The sequence below is a fragment of the Lithobates pipiens genome, unplaced genomic scaffold (assembly GCF_037356315.1).
Source record: "Lithobates pipiens isolate NorthernLeopardFrog02 unplaced genomic scaffold, aLitPip1_a1.2 Scaffold_23, whole genome shotgun sequence".
Taxonomy (NCBI): domain Eukaryota; kingdom Metazoa; phylum Chordata; class Amphibia; order Anura; family Ranidae; genus Lithobates; species Lithobates pipiens.
Genome location: NW_027507785.1, coordinates 131,533,086 through 131,553,967, shown reverse-complemented (window position 1 = coordinate 131,553,967; position 20,882 = coordinate 131,533,086). Strand labels below are relative to the sequence as shown.

At 46.7% G+C, this 20,882-nt stretch overlaps 1 protein-coding gene across 8 annotated transcripts in view; it reads right to left on the bottom strand.

Annotated features, from left to right (window-relative positions):
- PLA2G6 (phospholipase A2 group VI) overlaps positions 1 to 20,882 on the bottom strand; it is a 252,096-nt gene that overhangs the window by 11,795 nt on the left and 219,419 nt on the right. For 7 of the 8 annotated variants that reach the window (XM_077452379.1, XM_077452372.1, XM_077452376.1 and 4 more), the window contains 3 exons: positions 12,257 to 12,411; positions 11,772 to 11,939; positions 10,096 to 10,169 (listed from right to left, as the gene is read on the bottom strand). In XM_077452379.1, coding sequence (XP_077308505.1) covers positions 10,096 to 10,169; positions 11,772 to 11,939; positions 12,257 to 12,411 — 397 coding nt within the window. Of the gene's footprint in view, positions 1 to 265; positions 384 to 10,095; positions 10,170 to 11,771; positions 11,940 to 12,256; positions 12,412 to 20,882 lie in introns of those variants that run through there. The other variant, XM_077452375.1, reaches the window with a different exon arrangement.

The window sequence follows — 20,882 nt, the reverse complement described above, 5'->3', positions numbered from 1 at the left end:
GGCATGGGCCAAATCACACAAGTGTGTTTGTGTCATTTGGCCCAACAGACCCTTGTTGAGGGTGTGTATAATTACCTCCTCACACAAGAACTGTTGCCCCTCCTCCATTTTCTCAAGCTTGCATGCAGCCAAGGCGGCAAAGGCCTCTTGATAGGTGGGTTTGGCTTGAAGGGCCACTGATGCCTACCCAATCAGCCTCACACATTCCCCCCCTTTCTCGCCCTTTTGCATGGAAGGCGGAGGGGAGGGACCTGGCATTCTGTGAGGCTCCTTTGCCTGCCCACCGCCTGGCTGCCTCTTACCCCCGCCTCCTCCTGGCTGCCACTTTCCACAGCCACCTCCTGGCTGCTGCATTCCACACCCTCCTCCAGGCTGATGTCTTCCTGTGTATGAAAAAGGGACATTTTAGTTTTTGGTTCATCAAACACACACAATTTTCACATCAAGACTGTTGCAAGTTGTTAACCAATAGAAAAGACTATCATTCTGAGCCCAGCATTTTTCTTTCTTGTCCCCAAGGTTTTGGCCACTACTGTCTATTGATATGTGAAACACTTTCTAAAATCAGCAATTAGTGAGCAAAAATCAAGTTAACATCATTCATTTATACTCCCAAAATATGTACAACAATACTATACCTGGCTCAAGCTGGGCTCCCCCAGTTTTTCCTGAGTGGAAGGCCCAGGTTGGGCATCGGAAGACTCAGCGGGTGTGGAATGTAGCATAGGACGCGTGGAAGGAAGAGTAGAGAGGGATTCTCTGGCCTCAGCCTGGTCTGACAGAAACTGCATCCTGTTATAATACCACAGCCTTGGGACATAAACGTCATCTGCTGAAGCACCAGATTGCATGGAGTCCAGCACCTTCTTCCTCTCCTTCAGATATGTATTCCTCAGGCCACCGATTTTCTTTTTTAAAAAGTTGACATCTGCCTTGGGGACCACCGTCTTCACAAACTCAACCAGTTCGTCCATTGCTGCCTGCCTCTTTAGTTTGTTACTATACTGAGGGTGTGTCGCTTGCCACAGGCAGGGCATCTCTCTGTATTTATCAATGAACAGAGGGAGGAAGCTATGATCATTGAACCCGTCCATAATGTCTGCAAGACACAACACAAGACAAACCCTAATGTCAGGCTAAACTCCACTAATGCAGGCCTCATTCTAGAAGCAGTATAGCCTAGTGATGTACCAAGTTCAAAATTGTACCATTGTTTGCACGTTCGTCGCCTCAGCTTCTCCCTCTGTTCACAGATCATACGGACGACACACGCGTGTTGCGTTTTATATACAGTGCGCATGCGTGAAACTCCGCCCGCCCCCGACGTTCTTTCTAGACTATTCCCCGCCCCTTCGCTTTCGGGGCAGTGGGGAGAGCACATGGCGGAGAGAACGCAGGTGCGCAATCAGAGATCCACTAACGAGGAGGAGGGTGAGGAAAGCCCAAAGCCTGAAACGTCCCGATCCAGGAAGAGAAGATTTAAGGCCTCAAATATGTCTTTTGTAGAGATGTTGGAGATGGTGGACATATTGAACAGGACCGACTATGATGGGAAGTATGGACCTTACCCAAACCCAAATATCAGAAAGGCCAAGATCATGAATAAAGTTGTGAAGAGTCTTCAGAAGAATTTTGGGGTATGCCGATCCATGGATCAACTGAGAAAACGGTGGTCAGACCTGAAACTGAGGGAGCACGAGCAGTACATAAGGATCAAGCGTGTTCTTCAAAAAAGTAAGTAGGTGTCGTGTGTTCATATGATTATTCTTGCTTGCATACATCTTCCATGTGCTTTGATTTCATGTTGTGCATTTTAAAATGGCCACTTTCAAGTTCATGGTTTCATTCATTCGTAAGAAACATCGTTCTGCAGGTAAGTATTCCAGCTTAACAAAGTGTCAACAATAATGTTCTCATCTTGGAACACGGCCAAAAAACACAATTGTACAACACTTCCAAGTGTGCTAATTATTCTTTTTTTACATTCTCATAGGGGAGAGAAGACTCGGCAAGTATGAGGACACCAGGGACCCCACCCCTCCCAAAGAAGACAAAATTCCAAAACCAGAAGCAGAGGAGCAGGAGGAGGAGGAGGAAGGAGAGATCGTTGAAGTTGGACAAATTGTCACCACAACAAGTGAGTGTCGGAGAACACAGCTTCCGGTAAGCTCATCAATGTATGTCACCATATTTATAATACATGGTGTGTGTTTTTTTGCTTTGTTTTGTAGGTGATGTGGAAGAAGAATCCCATTTTACCAGTGAAAGCGCCCAGATCCTGATTGGGGAGATAGTGGGGTGCAATCGGGATTTAGAAAATATACAGCAAAACATCAATGATGTTAAAAATAAAATGAAGAACATCATTGATGTTTTGGGGAGAGTGTGAAACAGCCAAAACTAGCTAGGGTTTTATTTTTTGGCTTTTAAACCACAACTTTTGTATTTTTTGAACATCCAAATTTGGAAGATGCACAGAGTGTGTCAACATGCGCTATCTCCCATCATGGGGGATCAATGTACATGTTTTGTGGAAAGTGGCTGAGATGAAGGGGTTGCAGCCCAAAACATGTACATTGATCCCCCATGATGGGAGATAGCACATGTTGACACACTGTGTGCATCTTCCAAATTTGGATTTTCCAGGGGTGACACCCCATGTGATGAATGCAATATCAGCCCAGTTTGTACATACTCATGTCTAATATTGTCTTTACTTTTCAAAGTTGAACTTTGTAAGTTCCTGTGTTCTGTATGTTACGCTTTGATACATGCCTGTTTACACAAAAACACAAAGTGAAAAAAAATGTACCTGAAAGACTGTTTTTGATACACCCAATTTGTTGGTTTGTTGTAAAACCCTTTTCTAAACGCACATGTGAATGTGCTTGGATTAAAAAGTTAAATTATCAACAATGTGTGGCTTCCTTTTTCATTGCGCAAAAGATGTATTTGGAGTAAAATTGTTGTTTTCGGTGAGAATGGGTGTTATTTACTAAAGGCAACTCAACTTTGCACTCCAAGTGCAGTTTCAGGTGCACTTTTGCAGTGCACTTGTAGTACATAGTGGAAGTGCATTTAGTAAAAAAACACCCACAGTGATGTGTTAATTTTGACAATCATGCCATTTTCCAGCCATGGTGCTGAAAATGAGCACGATTTTGGTCAGTAATGCACTACATACATTAGTTACCAAAAACAAGGTGTGTGTGTAGCAGACCCACAACATAATTAGCTTATCTGAAGAAGAGACTGTCCCCTCATCTCGCTCAGAACTTGGGTTTGCACTGTTGGTGAAAAAGGCACAACAAGAAAAAACATAAATTTACCTAGGAGACACCTAAAACCAAGCCAAGCAGTAAATGAAGGAGTTTCAAAGAAAAATTTATTCATAAAATGCCTCTCAGACATTGTCTGGCATATCAATGGCCCCCCTACCCACCTAACCTCACGGGCGCTTTGGGGGGGCAAGCCAGGACGAGCAGCTTCAAGGCCCGTGAGGTTCTCATTTTCCAGCAAGTCTGCTTCTTGGGCAACTGAGACCGCATAGTTTGCAGAATGTCTTTTTAGGAAATTGTGCAGAACACAGCACGCTAGCACAATGTGATTGACTTTGTATTCCGCCATGTGGATAGGCATTAAAAAAAGGCAGAACCGTCTGGCCAGTATTCCAAAGGTGTTCTCCACCACTCTTCGGGTTCTGGACAGGTGGAAATTAAAAATCATCTGGTCCGGGGTGAGGGTCCTCATCGGGAAAGGCAGCATTAGATGGTTCGCCAGGGCAAACGCCTCATCCGCGACGAAGACGAACGGGAGTCCTTCCTGATTCTTCTTTGGGGGTGGCAAGCCCGCACTGCCAATCAGGAGACGCCAGTAGAACTCCGTCCGTGAGAACACTCCACCATCCGACATCCGTCCATTTTGCCCCACGTCCACATACAAAAACTCATACCACCGCCAACATCACAATACTATGAAACCCCTTGTAGCTAAAATAGTACGACCCCAAGTTGGGTGGTGGGACGATGCAGACGTGCTTCCCATCAATTGCCCCTCCACAATTGGGAAAGTCCCAATGACTGGCAAAGTGGGAGGCCACAGTCTGCCATTCCTGTGTCATTGAAGGACAAATTAGTAATTTTACAAATCAACATTGCAAGCAATGATCCTCTGGGTCACTAAGGGCAACATGATCCACAGCTACCTCCTCCCAGCCACGTACAAGTCCACGTGTTTCTTGGGACTGTAAATCATCCCTACAAGACTGCTGCTGCTGATGCTGAGTGCCAGCCTCCACCTCCATGCTGACACAATCATCCTCCTCCTCCTCTTCCTCCTCCTCATCCTCTTCCTGTGTGATGGGTGGCACAGCAGGAACACGGTCTGGATAAAGGGGGCCTTGAGAGGCAAGGAAGTCCTCCTCTTCCTGCCTCTGTTCTGCCTCAAGTGCCCTGTCCATTATTCCACGCAGCGTATGCTCCAAGAGGTGGACAAGAGGTACAGTGTCACTGATGCATGCACTGTCACTGCTCACCATCCTTGTGGCCTCCTCAAACGGTGACAGGACAGTGCATGCATCCCTGATCATGCCCCACTGGCGTGGTGAGAAAAAACCAAGCTCCCCTGACCCTGTCCTGGTGCCGTAGTCGCACAGGTACTCATTGATGGCCCTCTGCTACGTGTGCAGCCGCTGCAGCATGGCCAATGTTGAGTTCCATCTGGTGGGCATGTCACATATAAGGCGGTTCTTGGGCAGGTTCAACTCCTTTTGGAGCTCAGCCAGCCGAGCACAGGCATTAAATGATCGGCGGAAATGCACACAGACTTTCCTGGCCTGCTTCAGGACATCCTGTAAGCCGGGGTACCTGCCCAAGAACCGCTGCACCACCAGGTTAAGGACGTGAGCTACACAGGGCACATGGGTCAGTTGTCCCTGTCGGAGGGCGGAGAGGAGGTTGCTGCCATTGTCGCAAACCACCATTCCTGGCTTAAGCTGGCGTGGCGTCAACCACCTCTCGGCCTGCCCCTGCAGAGCTGACAAAACATCCGCCCCAGTGTGGCTCCTGTCCCCCAAACAAACCAGCGCAAGCACGGCATGGCATTGTTTTGCCTGCGTACTTGCGTAGCCCCTGGAACGCCTACGAAGCACCGCTGGTTCTGAGGACAGAGCACTGGAAGAGGCCATGGAGGAAGAAGAAGAGGAGGGGGTGGAGGAGAGAGGTGTGTCACAACCAATAGTAGCATTTTGGAGGCGTGGTGGCGGAACAACCTCCAACACTACTGCACCTTGTCCTGCATCCTTCCCAGCAGGCAGAAGAGTGACCCAATGGGCCGTGAAAGACAGGTAACGTCCCTGTCCATGCCTGCTGGACCATGAGTCAGCGGTAATATGCACCTTACCGCTGACCGCCCTGTCCAGCGAGGCAAGGACATTGCCTTCCACATGCCGGTAGAGAGCCGGAATCGCCTTCCGTGAGAAAAAGTGGCGTTTGGGGACCTGCCACTGAGGAACCGCACATTGTACAAACTCACGGAAGGGGGCCGAGTCTACCAACTGAAAAGGCAGCAGTTGAAGTGCTAGCAATTTAGCCAAGCTAGCATTCAACCGCTGGGCATGTGGATGGCTGGGAGTAAACTTCTTCCGCCGGTCCAGCAGCTGGGGCATGGACATTTGCCTGCTATAATCGGACGTGGGTGTACCGCTAGCAGAGTTCCCGGAAGCACTTGGCTGTGACACACCTAATTCTACACTTTCATTCCTCTCAGAGCAGGTTTCAGAGAGGACTGAAGGTCTAGTGGGGTTGGAGATTCCAGCTGATGAGGAGCAAGGAGAGGTCCGCTTTGTTCTTTGGTGTGGGTCTTTGAGGTACGCTTGCCAACGAGCTGCATGGCAGGTCAACATATGTCTGGTCAAGCATGTGGTGCCCAAGCGGCTGATGTTTTGGCCACGTGAGATACGCTTGAGACATATGTTGCAAATAGCAGCGGTGCGATCTGATGCACTCGTCTCAAAAAAGGCCCACACCAAAGAACTTTTAGAATAACGCGCAGAGGCAGCGCTCTGCACAGGCGGAGCTCTGCGGTGTGATTCAGTCGGTGTGCTGCCCCTAAGCTGGCCCCCGGAGGGAATCCTGCCTCGTTGGACATGTGCCTCCTCCTCCTCCTCCCTCCTTCCAGGCAACCACGTGGAGTCAGTGCCCTCATCATCCCCTCCCTCTTCATCGCTGTAGCAAACCTGGCAGTATGCTGCAGCTTGTGGAACATGACTGCCAGATTGCTGTCCTTCTTGAGCATCCCCTCTCTCTACGCTCACGCTACTGCCTTCCTCTAGCTGAGTGTCATCATCAGAGCCCACAAAACACTGGGCATCCTCCTGGAGCATGTACCCAACACTGTGCTCAAAGAGTTCAGGAGACTCCTCAGGAGGACGTGGTGGGTCTAGGGAAGGAGTCACTGATGATGACATTGAGAGGAGGGAAGACGATGCGTTGGCAGCTGCTTTGCTACTACCCTGAGACTGGGTGAGAGAGGATGAGGAGGATGAAGAGGGCTTGGTCATCCACTCTACCAAGTCGTTGGCATGTTGCGGTTCAACATGTCCAGCTGCCGAAAAGAAGGACAAGCATGTCCCATGGCCACGTGCTGATGACAATGCACCACGTCCACGACCAGCACTGTTGTCTCTAGACACAGAGCCTGCTTGCCCTCTTTTATCGGCTTGCGCCTGTCTGCCTCTCCTTGCTGGCCTTCCAGACATGGTAATGGCCTGAAGGGAGTTGGGTAAAACAGCAGTTGGGTAGTTTATATTGTGCTGGAGGCACACAACACCCACTAACTCCTGCAGATGCCTTTTTTATAGAACACCAGAGATAAAGGGGTATATACAGATGTATACTGTGCTGTGCTGGAGGCACACACAGCTTCCAATAACTCCTGCAGATGGCAAGTGGGCTCAAATAGAGAACAGCTATGTAGGTGGATATAGCGGTATGTACTGGGTACAGAGCACGCAGACAGCACGCACTATCTCCTAACACTACTGACTGCAAGCTCTATTATTAAAGATAGATCACTAGCTATATAGGCGAGGTGAATATCGCGGTGTATACTGCGGTCAGGGCACGCAGACAACAACCAGAAAACAGCAGAGATAAAGGGGTATATACAGATGTATACTGTGCTGTGCTGGAGGCACACACAACTTCCAATAACTCCTGCAGATGGCAAGTGGGCTCAAATAGAGAACAGCTATGTAGGTGGCTATAGCGGTATGTACTGGGTACAGAGCAAGCAGACAGCACGCACTATCTCCTAACACTACTGACTGCAAGCTCTATTATTAAAGATATATAAATATAGTGAAGTGAATAGTGAATATAGTGGTGTATACTGCGGTCAGGGCACAGACAATAACCACTACACAACAGCAAGATAGGAAATCAGCCAAAAACGATCGGTGTGTACTGTGTTGAAGGTACACAGAACACCCACTGCTTCAGATGCTAACACACTACACGAGGCCGCCTCAATGGCGGCCTTATATAGTGTGGGGCGTGCACTACACAGCCTGAGCTATGATTGGCCACAGGCATCCTGCCTGTGGCCAATCATGGCTCTCCTCGCTGCTGGCGCTGCGATTGGCCAAGCATGCGGGGTCACAGTGCATGCTTGGCCAATAATGAGCCAGCAATGCACTGCGTCATCGCAGTGCATTGTGGGCCGTGAGCGCCATGCGAATTTTGACGCGAACGGACCAAGTGTTCGGATTTCGCCGAACGGACGAACAGCCAATGTTCGAGTCGAACGTACGTTTGACTCGAACACGAAGCTCATCCCTAATAGTGTGTATTGGGTTTGGTAAAGTCAGCAGATAGAGGATTGCTATCAGCTGAGCTAGCAGTTGGGGAGAGGGGGGTTCCTAATGAGTTTGGCACAACCAAAAAAAAAAAAAAAGTCACTCTGCATGAATTGAAGCACACACATAACATTTGTAGACATTTTAGGGGGTGTTTAGGGGAAAGCAATACTATGGAGCTGACAAAAGACATTGGTAAGTGACTAGACTATAGTTTTATGGGCCAAGAAGAGCATGGTGGGGAGGTTAGTGAGGCAAATATTCATGAGGGCAAAGGGGCAGAGTATATGAATTAGAGCATATTGCAGTGATGGTAATTAGGGAATGAGGAAAGACATGCAAGACATTAGCAATCATGAAATACATAGAATGTGATGTTAAAGGATAAAACTTACCTTCATATAGTCCTTCTGCAGGACCTGAATGATGGCAGAACAGGTCTCTGAAATAATGATCCCCAGAGCCTGGGGGGAGATGCCTGTAGAGTACTGTACTTGAGGTCCTGAAGGCTTAACCCTGTCGCCAAGTAGCGCAACGTGGCGATGAGCCTCTGCTCCGGAGTGATGGCTTGCCGCATGCAGGTATCCTGCCTGCTGATATAAGGGGTCAGCAAAGCCAGCAGACGGAAAAAAACGGAATCCGTCATCCGGAGATAATTCCTGAAATCATCAGGATTATTCTCCCGGATCTCACGGAGCAAAGGCATGTGCGAGAACTGGTCACGCTGGCGCAACCAATTCTTGGTCCACAAACGCCTTCCCTCCCTGTTCATGGACCGGGCTTGTGTCAAAGTAAGAACCCCAACACGAAGCCCCTGCACAGCACAAACTCTACGACGAGTACGTAGACGAAACATGGTTTCAAAACGGTCGGCTGGTCAGAACGGACAACAGAAAGCACCGATAAACAGCAATGCCTGAAAGAACGAACTGAATAGCAGAAGCAAGCAGACAATAAGCAATGCAAATCAAAGCATACTATACCAAGATATAGTCCACAATGAGAAACAAATACTTACTGACTACACGCACTGATTATCAGATACACAAAGACAAGCAGAAACTGAAGAGCAGTAGCGATCTGAATCACTAATCTGAAAAGCGCGAATCGTCTCTCACCAAACTTCTACTAACACGTGATACACACGAGATCAGCAGAAGGAGCCCAAAGGGTGCCGGACGTGGTGCTGAACTTCACTTTTCTAGTCCTGCCGTGCATGGCTTACGTCACCGCGTTCTTGGCAACCGGAAATTCCGACAACTTGGTCCGACCCTGTGTATGCAACATCACTTCCGGACCTCGCCCGGAATTAATCCGTCGGAATAACTAACGGATTTGGTTGTCAGAATCTCTGACCGTGTGTACAAGGGCTTAGTGTGGCTCCTCTTACTCACTCCACTATGCATAGAGTAGGGATGGTCTCACAGGATAGACTTTAAAAGGGAATTCCAGGTTTCCTGGAAATAATTTGTTTGGGCCAGCTTGGACCAAATGAATGTGTGATATAAATTAGTAGCTTGTGCTACATACAGCAAGTGGAGCTGCATTCTGGGAGCAGACCAACAGACTTTCCCTCTACTACTCCTTGCAGACTGCAACTTGAAAATGCTTAGTACAGCTTATATTTTTTTAATGAGCTAAAATACACCCCATTAATTATAATGTGTCTAAGAACACAGGTGTGTAAACAAGCGCCGTGTATTCTACAGTAAAAAAAAATAAATAGAAAAATCTGCATTTTTGGTCAGTAATTTATGCAAATGCGCACATATTTGCCCATTCGACATTGTCAATTTGGGTGCTTCGTCGCATGAGCGAAAATGTGCGTGAATTTGCGCAAAAATTGCGCATATGTGTAAAAAGAAAAAATCTGAAAAAGTAGATGCCCAAACAGGAGTATTGTGTACAAGAGGTCTTTTACTGAACATACAGAGAGTTTCCCTTACCATATACCTACCATTGAGAAAAGCCTTGCATTTTTATCAATGAATACAAGGCATCCTCTGACTGGCCAAGCTGGAGAGGAAGGCATATGACATCACGATCTTCACCTCGGTGAATCAGAAGCAGCCTTGTATTCACTGAAGATTTACAAGGCTACTCTTTAATATCATAAACGCGGTTAAGCCAACTCTTTCTGTATCCAGGAGTAGAAGAGTATATCATACTGCCCAGAAAGGAGTCAATCTAAAAGCGGAGCAATGTTTTAAAGAGCAATACACAGCCTACGGGATGCTCACCTGAAATAATGAACATCTATCATTTCACACCACGCTCTGGCTCTATTCACAGCTGGACCATCTGAATCTGTACACTGGTAAAACAGCAGAAAACAAATTGGTTGTTGATGCTACAGAGATGTCTATAGCAAAGGATTTTTTCTTAACATTGGTCTCATTTTGGTATAACATGTTTAGTTTCCATATACCTAAAAAGCACAAGATGCCCTGGTGCCCAACACACGGGCTGCACACTGAGCCCCAGTGGCTACACCTTTACAAGAGCACTGGTGTCCCCAAATAAGGAGAGAACACTTGTTTTAATAACTTAAAATCATTATAACAATCACAATATTACAAAAAATAAGCTATTGTGTAACCCTCTGTATCAAGGTATGTATTTAAAGGATAAGTTCACCTTTTGGAACATGTTGCATGTCCCACCTGTATTTAGCGTGGAACAAGTAACATGTTCCAGTAGTTGCAGCCTCTCCCCCCCTCCCCAGTGACAATGAGTGGGGAACTTATCCTGACGCCTGCTGTTTGCCCACATGGACGCATCATTCATTCACAGTTTCCTGTGAATGACTTGAACTGAAAGTACTGTCAGCCTTTGTGGCTGACGGATTGTAGTTCTGAATGGACTGCGAGGTTGCTGATGAGTGGCCTAGTAGTCCCTGCTTGTAAACAGCCAGCCTGTATGCAGGTATAGGCTAAAAGCTGCAGGGCTTGTTTTCAGGAGTCTGGCATTCCACCCCTGATCAAGGGTGCAATGCTGTCCAGGCTCCTTAGGGAAAAAATAATAAATTTGTTTTCCCTGCAAAAATCTGTGCATTTATTATTTTTTTTCCCAAAAGGTGAACTTATCCTTTAAGGCCACCTATATTAATCACATTTGCCACCACAGTCCTACAGGAACAGCATTGCTGGAGTATAGGCACCTTGTATTGCCTGCAAGTATCTTTGTTAATCAATTATTGTGTAACTTTGGAGCCCAAAGGCGTTGAACAGAGCCCAATAGGGATTGTAAAGGAATGGGAAAAAAATAATAATTAAACATGTCATACATATCTGCTCTGTGCAATGGTTTTGCACAGAGTAGCCTCAATCCTCCTATAACGCCCCTGGCTTCTCCCCCTTCTGAGCGCTCCCGTGCCATGTTCTGTGCATCAATTGACACATAGAGCGCTGCTTGGTCCTGTCCCTGCTCTCTCTTCCAGTGATTGATAGCAGCAAGAGCCAATGGCTGTGGGGGGAGCTGCACACAGAAGTTTTTTTTTTACCTTAATGCAGAGAATGCATTAAGGTAAAAAAAACTTCTACCTTTAGAAACACTTTAACTTTTCTCCAAGCCATAATTAAAGCCTACACCCTCTTGGAACTAATCCCTTGGATAAGTCAATGCTCTGTGTACGGCTGGGCCTAAGACTCAAATGGCTCAAAAAGGGGGTGTTTTAGAACGATTATGTTTTGCGCTTATCTTTACAGGCTAAGGCAGTTTCAATTTATGAAGAAATCAAGAAAATCCAGCAAACCACAGCAAGATACCATACTACATTTGTCTGATTACAATAACTAATCCGATTAGTTGCAATGGTTAAACTTAATATTTAGTATACCCGAATGCATAACATAATAATTTTTTCGAAGAGTATACATCAAATAAAACAGGAAGTCACTGCTTAAATGATACATACACAGTCCACCACCATCTTGCCTAGTTCTCTTGCTCCGACCACAGTCTTCATTACCTCCCATGGGTTAGACGGTCTGAACACATCAACAGTGCCAACCTGAATTTGGGGGGGCTTTCCAGTTCCCAATGAAACCACCACACTTAATTTCTTAACCTGTTCACTTTGACCCTGCAAAGAAGAAACGAAGGATAGGAAATTTTATTTGAAATTGCAAACGATCTTTTAGAAGGCTATACGGTGGAAGGATTTCCCTTCTGTAGCATGTCCTGAATGCAAAACCAAGAAGCCACATACAATATAGGAAACATGATTCATTTATCTTACACCACAAAACTAGACATATTTCTCAATAGGCAAAACAAGCCAGACTGGATACAATTAGCATGTCACAATGCTTGATGCGGTAAGTCATGTGACTAAAACTCTGAATGAAGTCTTTGTCTATATGTAGTTGTTACTCCAATCTAGTAGACATACATTCTCACCTGGCGTTTCTTGCATTTGTTGTAGTCATGGATCTCTGCCATGGCATCTAGGGTGGGATTATTTGAAAGCAGCCCACCATCCAGGAAACGACCCATAGGGCGGAAATACGTGGGAGCAGCACCACTGGAACGAGCTGCACGCCACACCAGTTGCTCTATGTGCAGAATAGCAAAGGAAGAAAGAAAGATAACGAGGTATACAAAAAAAGAGAGTGAAATAAATGAAGCGAGAGACAGCCATAGTATCATCAATACATGGGCTATTTGTATATATATCAAATTAGGAAAGAATTGCACTACAAAGTAATAATCTATATAAAATGTCTTACAACTGGAAGCTAGTGGCATTGGACTGACCTTGGCAAGTCTAGATCTAAAGTGCTCTAGAAAACAATCTATCTGTAGCCTATGGCCAAGCAGAGTAACAGTTGAGTGGAGCTAGCGGGACACTTTAGTCATACCTTTCCAGGACAAATCTAAGCTTTCACCTCCCTCAACATCTTCACCTGTAGGTGGTAAGTAAAAATATTGATGCAAAGCACAAAGGTCTTCACGGAATGATTTAATGATCAATCATGAACTTTAATGCAAAGTCATATTTCATCGCTTTTCATAGCTTTTTAAGTTAAAGCGTATCCAAACCCAAACAAACAAAAGAGAATATATTGCAGCTCACCAGTTCTTAAATGAGGTGGCTGCACTAGGTTTATTTGTTGGGTTTTGTGCCTTTATTCACACCCAATAATCCTGTGAATAACACGCTTCCTGGGTGGCTAGATTCAAATCTCCAGTTTCCTCACACAGGCTGAAATTCAAACATGTCTGTTTTTAATCATTTTAATTACATGGGGTGATGGGATTAGTAGTTTACACAAGATAGATAAGTTTGTTTTTGCTTCCAGTCCTTCTCACAAGACATGGCAAGGATACTGCGTAGATCAACAGGCATTTTCTGTACTTGCTAAAAATGTTCTTTAGCCTGATGAATGAAAAATTAGATTTTTGATTTACCATTAAATTCCTTTTCTTGGAGTACATCACAGGACACTGGACATTTTCATATTCATTAGGATAGGGTTAACTGGTACCTTCAGGTGATTGGACACTGGCAAAAAAAACAAAACAAAAAAAAAACAGGAATCAAAAACCCCTCCCAGCTCAGCACAGCTTTACTTTTCTAGCAAGCATAGAAAAAATAGGGGTGGGATTCTCGTGTCCTGTGAGGTACTCCAAGAAAAGGATTTTGCAGACATCAAAGGACTCAAGGTATTTTCATAGCTATTACAATAGGAAAGTCCTGAAGCACCAAATATGAGGAGAGGGCAACACAGCAACAGGCTCCACAAACAGATGAGATTCTCATGCAGCCGCATGTAAGACCCTCCGACCAAAGAGCCCTGAACATCCACCTGGTAGAACTTGGTCCTCGGTTCACTATTTTACTAAATAGCAGCATTAAAAACTTGAGCTAATGAAGCCAATGTTGGATAGCCCAGATTCCTGGTAAAATGAGCCATTACAGAAAATGGCAGAACCTGTGTTTAAGACTATAAGCCTGAGAAATAAGCCAGATTCTTCTAAAAATGGTAGATTAGGACCATTCAGGAAGCACAAAAACAGAATCAGCAGCTGTTGACTTCAGGTAAATTTTAAAAGGAGAAGTTCACCTTTGGGAGCATGTTACATGTTCTACCTGTTTTAGGACAGAACATGTGTAACATGTTCCCACTGTTGCAGCCACTCCCCTCTCTCCCCGTGACAGCAGTACGGGGATAAGTTCCCTGTACTAGTAGTAACATTTTGAAAAGATTGTGGCCGTGCGGGGCTCCACCCACACAGTCGCTGCATTCATTAACAGAGTTCTGTAAATGGGTGAACTACAAGTACGACATCCTTTGCTGATGTCAGCTTGTAGTTCTCAATGAACTACCATGTGTGAAATTGCCTGCCCGTCCATCTTGACAGCTCACACAGACAGTCTGCAGGAGACCTGCATGGCATTAGCAATATGCTGATTGCTGGTGCAATGCTTTCCAGGCTCATAAAAAAAAAAAAGATAAGAAAATGGGCATTTATTTTATTTTTTTTCAAAAGTGAACTTATCATTTTAACAGCTTGAGCCGCATTCAAAGTATGAAGAGGTTTTTTCCCAGGTATCAGAGGTTTAGGACAGAAGGAAGATTACATGATATCCTGGTTAAAGCGGCGGTCCGCCCACCACTGCAAAAATGAAAAGCCAGCAGCATACTGCAGCTGCTCACTTTTAATAATAGGACACTTGCCTGTCCTGGAGTCCAGCGATGTTGGCACCGTAGCGGTTTCCATCAGCTGTCGGGTGCTGCCACCGCCATAGCCAGTATGGGAACCTGGTAGTGAAGCATTGTGCATGCACGAGACACCAGCTGCACTCTCCTACTGGCCTGGCAGTGGGGGAAGGAAGAGGGAGCCGAACGGTGACATTAACGATTGTGACCGAGACTCCTGGAAGTGGGGACAGGATACCTGTCGAAGAGGGATCCATCCCCCCCCCCCCCAAAGGTGCCAAATGTGGCACCGGAGGGAGGGGAAGAGACAAATGAGCGGAAGTTACACTTTTGGATGGAGCTCTGCTTTAAGGTGGAGCAACACATAATATAAAAAAAAGATGGCTCAGGTAACAAGCACACATTGTTATGATGAATGACCAGTTATGGTTCTTAAAAGGCAAGAGCAACAAACTCTGAAATGCTGCGAGCTCCAAATTCTGAGTTTCAAATTCAGAATTTTGAGTTCCACGTGCCAATTTTTGAATATCAAATTCCAAATTCAGATTTTCAAACATTTCAATTCCAAGTTCTAAATTTCGACTTCTGAGTTCCAAATTCTAAGATCTAGATTATTAATTCCAAGTTTTGAGGTCCAAGTTCCAAGTCCAAGGCAAAGTAAGAGATCCAAGTTTGATGGTAAATCTCAAACAAAATCACCTTCCTATCCATCAGAAGTGTAGGGATAATGGAGTCAGAGACAACCCTGTCTCTCAAGAATCTGACTTCAATAGTCATGCTGTTAAAGCCAGCAACTGTAAAAAAGGCACCTCACAAAGGAGTTTACACTGAGGAGTTTACAATGTTGGAGTATGTTTGTCCCATGGTACGGCAGGCCACTGAAATCCAAAACTTTCTGGAATCCTTTCCAAGTGTAACCTGAAAAGCAGGTTACACTTGGAAAAAAGCTGTATTAGAGGAAAGAAGAAATTGTATCAGAGGAAAGAAGAAATTGCAGAAAACTGTTCCTGAGCATCCATCTCAAATACTTGGATCACTAGTCCTGGAATACGAATCTGTCCAGCTTTGCTTTGAAGCTTGACCCTAGAAGATCTTCATCCAGTGTTACCCGACTCTTACATAGCACCTGGAACAACTTCAGGCAAAAAGCCCTTTCCCCCCAGATTCAGTCAATAAAGGCTGAGGAAGATTGTCTGCCAGTTCTCCATGCCAGGAATGTGTATTGCGGACATGACCTTTAGCCTAAAACAGCTAGAAAAAGTAAATGTGAGGACTGTACAAACATTAACATCACCAAAGACACTAGCAAAAAACTGAAGCTGTGCTGAGCTGGGCGGAAATTTCTTTTTTAGCATAACCTTATTGTATTAAATATGAAGATGTCCTGTGTCCTGTCATTTACAATCGCCACTACACAAGGACTGAACAGCTGTAAAATATGTTTTTGTTCTTGGGTTTAGATATGCTTTAAAATTTGGTGCAAATGTGTGCTACCATTGCTTGTTTATTTCTGATGGAGCCCAAGGGGTGTATTTATTTAAAAAATATATTACTGTGAAAAAGTATTTATTTTCAATGATCATCACTTCTATCTAATAGCCATAATGTGTTTTTTTCACTCACTTCACAAATCATTCATATTCAGTATGAATTAATAACATTCAACCTGGAGAGAAAATAGCCTAGTAACATTTGATCTTGCCCCCATTTGCACAGAAGGCATGTACATATATAGTTTCACAGGATGAATAGCTCTTCACAATTTTTATAAGCCCATCCCCTAGAAATTAAACAAATGCATCACCACGACAAGTACTCTTGCAAATGCTCCAAACCCTAATACCAATACCTTTGCAATGTGATTTGAGCCCATACAAATAAATGGGCTCAAACCGCACTGCAAAGAATCGCATGCGATTTAAACAGGAATCCCTGTCCGAATCACATGCTACATCGCTCCTTGTGAACCTAGGCTTGTTATAGTGACTTTAGACAGGAAATGTGTTACTGTTCACCAGTTGAAAATAAAGAAAAGGATTTTTGTACTTTTGTACTCTTGACCTTAGGGTTATATCGCCCCTTCAGGAGAGGACTAGGCAGAACATGTTAAAACAGCAAAACTGCACAGTACCGCCCAGGGGCCAGTCCTACTGGCTATAAACCCTCACATTGCATCCAGCAGTTTAGTTCATCAAAAAGCAGTACAAACATAAATAGGAGAGGTGGGTGCTGTGTCTGTCAATGAACTTCAGAGAAAAGGATTTTACAGTGAGTACAAAAATCCTATTTTCTCTTTCGTTTATTGACAGACACAGCATCTTCATCTTGACCTTAGGGACGTCCCCAAGCAGTGAAAAAAAAACGAGGGGTGGGAACAGCAAGAAAATAACTCCACCCATAACAACTCAATGGAGGAGTTGCAACCTTAAACAGCCGCCTGCAAAACCTTGCGGCCGAAGCAAGCATCCGAAGATGCGCTCACATCAACCTTGTAAAATTTAGTCAAAGTGTGAACAGACGACCAGGTCACACACCTGGGAAACGGACGCTTGATGTCGGAAAGCCCAGGAGGCACCAATTGCCTTGGTCGAATGCACCGTGACAGAGAAGGGGGATGCCCACCCTCTTAAGGTATAAGCCTGAACCACGATCTGTCTGACCCACCGAGAAATGGTGGTCGATGAGACCGCCAGGCCCTTCTTCGGACCAGCCACTGATACAAACAGCGAGTCCAACCTCCGAAAAGGAGCCGTAGGAGACGGATACACCCGCAGAGCCCGGACCACGTTCAAGGAATTCAAAGCAACCCCTTTGGGGTGTGACGACCGAGGACATAAGGACAGAAGCACAATGTCCTCATTTAGATGAAAGGCCACGTACGACTTCCGTGCCCTCAGCATAGTGGAGATTAAAGAATCCGACAGACCTCGGCCCCTTAGCCCCTGGCATTTAACAGACATGCTGGTAAAGCCAGCAACGGTAAAGCAGGATGAAGTATTGGACCTTGCGACAGAAGGTCCTCTCGCACCAGCAGCTGCCAAGGAAAATGTCGACGTACCACAGACACCGAGGCCAATCTGGGGCAATCAGAATCACCGGAATCCCTCGGCCTCCACTCTGCAAAGCAGACGCGGTAGAACTTTGAGTGGTGGGAAGGCATAAATCAGCCGATAATGCCTCCATGGAGCCACCAACGCGACTGCCGCGTCTGCCCAGGGATCTATTGACCTAGCCACAAACCTCTGCACCTTCCGTTTGAGTCGAGAAGCAAGGAGATCCACATCTGGCGTGCCCCACCTTAGGCAAAGGAGCCCAAATACATCTGGATGCAGCGACCGTTCCCCTTGATCCAGTATCTGACGACTTAGGTAGTCCGCTTGCCAGTTTTCTACGCCCGGAATGTACACGGCCGACAGAGCCGGCACGCGCCTCTCTGCCCACCACAATGTGAGCGTCCTCAAGTGCTGCAGCCAAGCTCCGTGTTCCTCCTTGATGACTGACATACGCCACTGCTGTGGTGTTGTCTGACTGGATCCTGACCGGATGCCCCTGCAGCCTCTGTGACCATGTGGAGAGGCACCGCCTGATCACCTGAAGCTTCAGCACATTGATCTGCAGGCGAGATTCTTCCTGTGTCCAGTGACCCTGGGCCGACTGTATGCCACAACCCCCCCCCCCACCCCAACCGGTCAGGCTGGCATCTGTTGTGATCACCGTCCAATGAAGAGGAAGGAAGGACTTCCCAGACGAAGGGCCGGCGACCTCAGCCACCAGAGCAGGGAATCCCTGACTAGCTGGCTGACCTGAATTTGACAATCCAGGGATAATGGAGATTTGTCCCGTTTGGACAGCATCTCCTTTTGCAAGACTCGAGTGTGGAATTGAGCATACAGTACAGCCTCGAAAGTGGCTACCATGAGACCCAGGGCTCGCATGCAAAAAATGCAGCGACGACCACCTGCGGGACACCAACAACGTCATAGCAGCTTGTCCGAAGAGAGAAAGACTCATCTCTGAGGAGCCTAGAAGCAAGCCCAGGTACTCCAGGTGTTGAGTCAGACCCAACACGACTTTTGGAGGTTCAGTACCCAACCAAACTCCCGAAGAGTTTGCATGGTAATTGCCACATCCTCCCTTAATTCCAAGGCAGAAGCTGCTCTCAGGAGGTTGTCAAGGTAACCCACGATTGTGATCCCTCGCTACCTTAGCAAAGCCAGAATTGGGGCTAGCACCTTGGTGAAGATCCTTGGTGCCAACGCCAGGCCAAAAGGGAGAGCTACAAATTGGTAGAGCTCGTCCCTGACCGCAAATCGCAGAAACCTCTGATGCTTGACGCATATGGGGACATGCAAGTATGCGTTCTTGATGTCCAGGGACGCCAGGAAATCCCTCTGATGGAGTGCAGCGACCGCAGAGTGAACTGATTCCATCCTGAACCTTTATACTTTCACAAAGCTGTTGAGGACCTTGAGATCCAGGACCGGACGGACCCCTTCCTTCTTAGGGACTACAAATAGATTGGATTGGCGTCGGCACAGGCACTATCACCCTGCAGGTCCTGTACTGCCCCAAACAGGGCTTCCCGATGAGCCGGAAGATGATGAAGGTTGGAGGGAAAAAATCTGTTTGGCGGACAAGAAAGAAACTATCTTGTATCCTGATGAAACCAGTTCACAGACCCACTGGTCGGAAAGTAGGGAGGTCCACCGAGCTGCAAACTCCCGAAGTCAACCCCCAACCCGAGAATCAGGCAGGGGCAAACCTTCACGCGGCAACAGATTTGTTCGCAGGCTCCTCAGTGGGCACCTTGTTGGACTACCCGCTGACCCGGGTGGACGAAAAATCTGATTCTGAGGGGAAAAGGAGGGCCCTTGCCTCCGGTGTGGCTCCTTACCTTTTTGGACTGTGGAAGCAATGTACTCTTACCCCCAGTAACATTCTTAATAATGTCATCCAGCGAGGCTCCAAACAGCCTATCTCCCTGGAAGGGCAAATCCGCCAGTGCTTTTTTAGATGCCTGGTCCGCAGACCAGCATTTTAGCCAAATAAGGCGACATCGCACCACAGCTGATACTGAGGCTCTAGAGCATTGTTTTTCAAGCAGGGTTCCGTGGAACCCTAGGTTTCCTCCAGAGGTTGCTAGGGGTTCCTTCAGCATTGGGCCATTTCTGCATCTCAGATAAGTTCCCACCAACACCATTGATCTTTTTAGATATCTGTAAGAAGGTAATTCTTCCCAATGATCACAAGTGTAAGGACCATTTTTCCCACTGACTATCACACAATGTATCATGAGTTGTAGATTTCAAATTTTTAGCAGGGGTTCCCCGAGACCAGAGAACTATTTCAAGGGTTCCTCTGTGTTGAAAAAGGCTGCTCTAGAAAGCAAGGAGGCCGTATCTGAGGCCGCATCACAGACATACTTACCAACTGGTCTGCCATCTCCACGCAGACCGGGGAAGCCTGTTGCTTCTCCAACTCACGGTGCAACAATTTAGCCCATTCAGTAAGTGTCTGGGACACCAAGGCCGTGGCTAACACAATACTGACCCCACCACCGTAAACATGGATCAGGCAACCACCTCGGCCCTCCTGTCGGCAGGGTCACTGAAAGCAGGGGTCCCTTCCACCGGAATTGTGGTTACCTTATTTAACCTGGATACCTGGGGGTCAACAATCGGAGATGTCCATTTCTTCAGGAAACTCTCCTCAAAGGGGTAACATACCACCATGCGTCTCGGGACTGAAAAGGCCCACTGTGGTCTTCCCCACTCCTTGCAAATAAACTTATCAAAATAAGTTAGGTAAGGAAACACCTTAGCCGTGCGGACCGGCTTGTGGGACCCGAAAAGGACTGACACCTCTGTAGATGCCTCCGCCATATCCCCCATCTTTAGGGTACCCCGCACCGCTGTGATAAGTGCTCCTACAAGCACCCTTTCCTGCGCTGACCTGGGCACGGAGTCATTCTCACTGCCGGTCCTGGTCTGCATCCTCTGAAATGTCAGAACAGAGGTCGCCTGCCACAGTGAGACCCGAGTCTGAATCAGAGCTTTCCCCAAAAGACGGTGGGGGGAGGGGCGGTTTTTACCCCCCTTGTGCCCACACGCCGATTCCACCCTGGCAACAAAGGCCTCCAGGACCGCCGACAGAGCGCCCATTGGCACCGCAGGTGCAGGGGAATCAGTTGCCTTAAAAGGGATGTCTAGGGAAGAAGCACCAGCTTCTGACGCCATGCTGACCCAAATTTGCCTGTCACCACTTAGGGCCCTAAGGCAAGTCACACAAAATGCCCACCCTCCTAGCTGCCACAGACTGAGGGGCCCCCCGCAGGACTCACCACTCTGACCCAGGTACTGCTC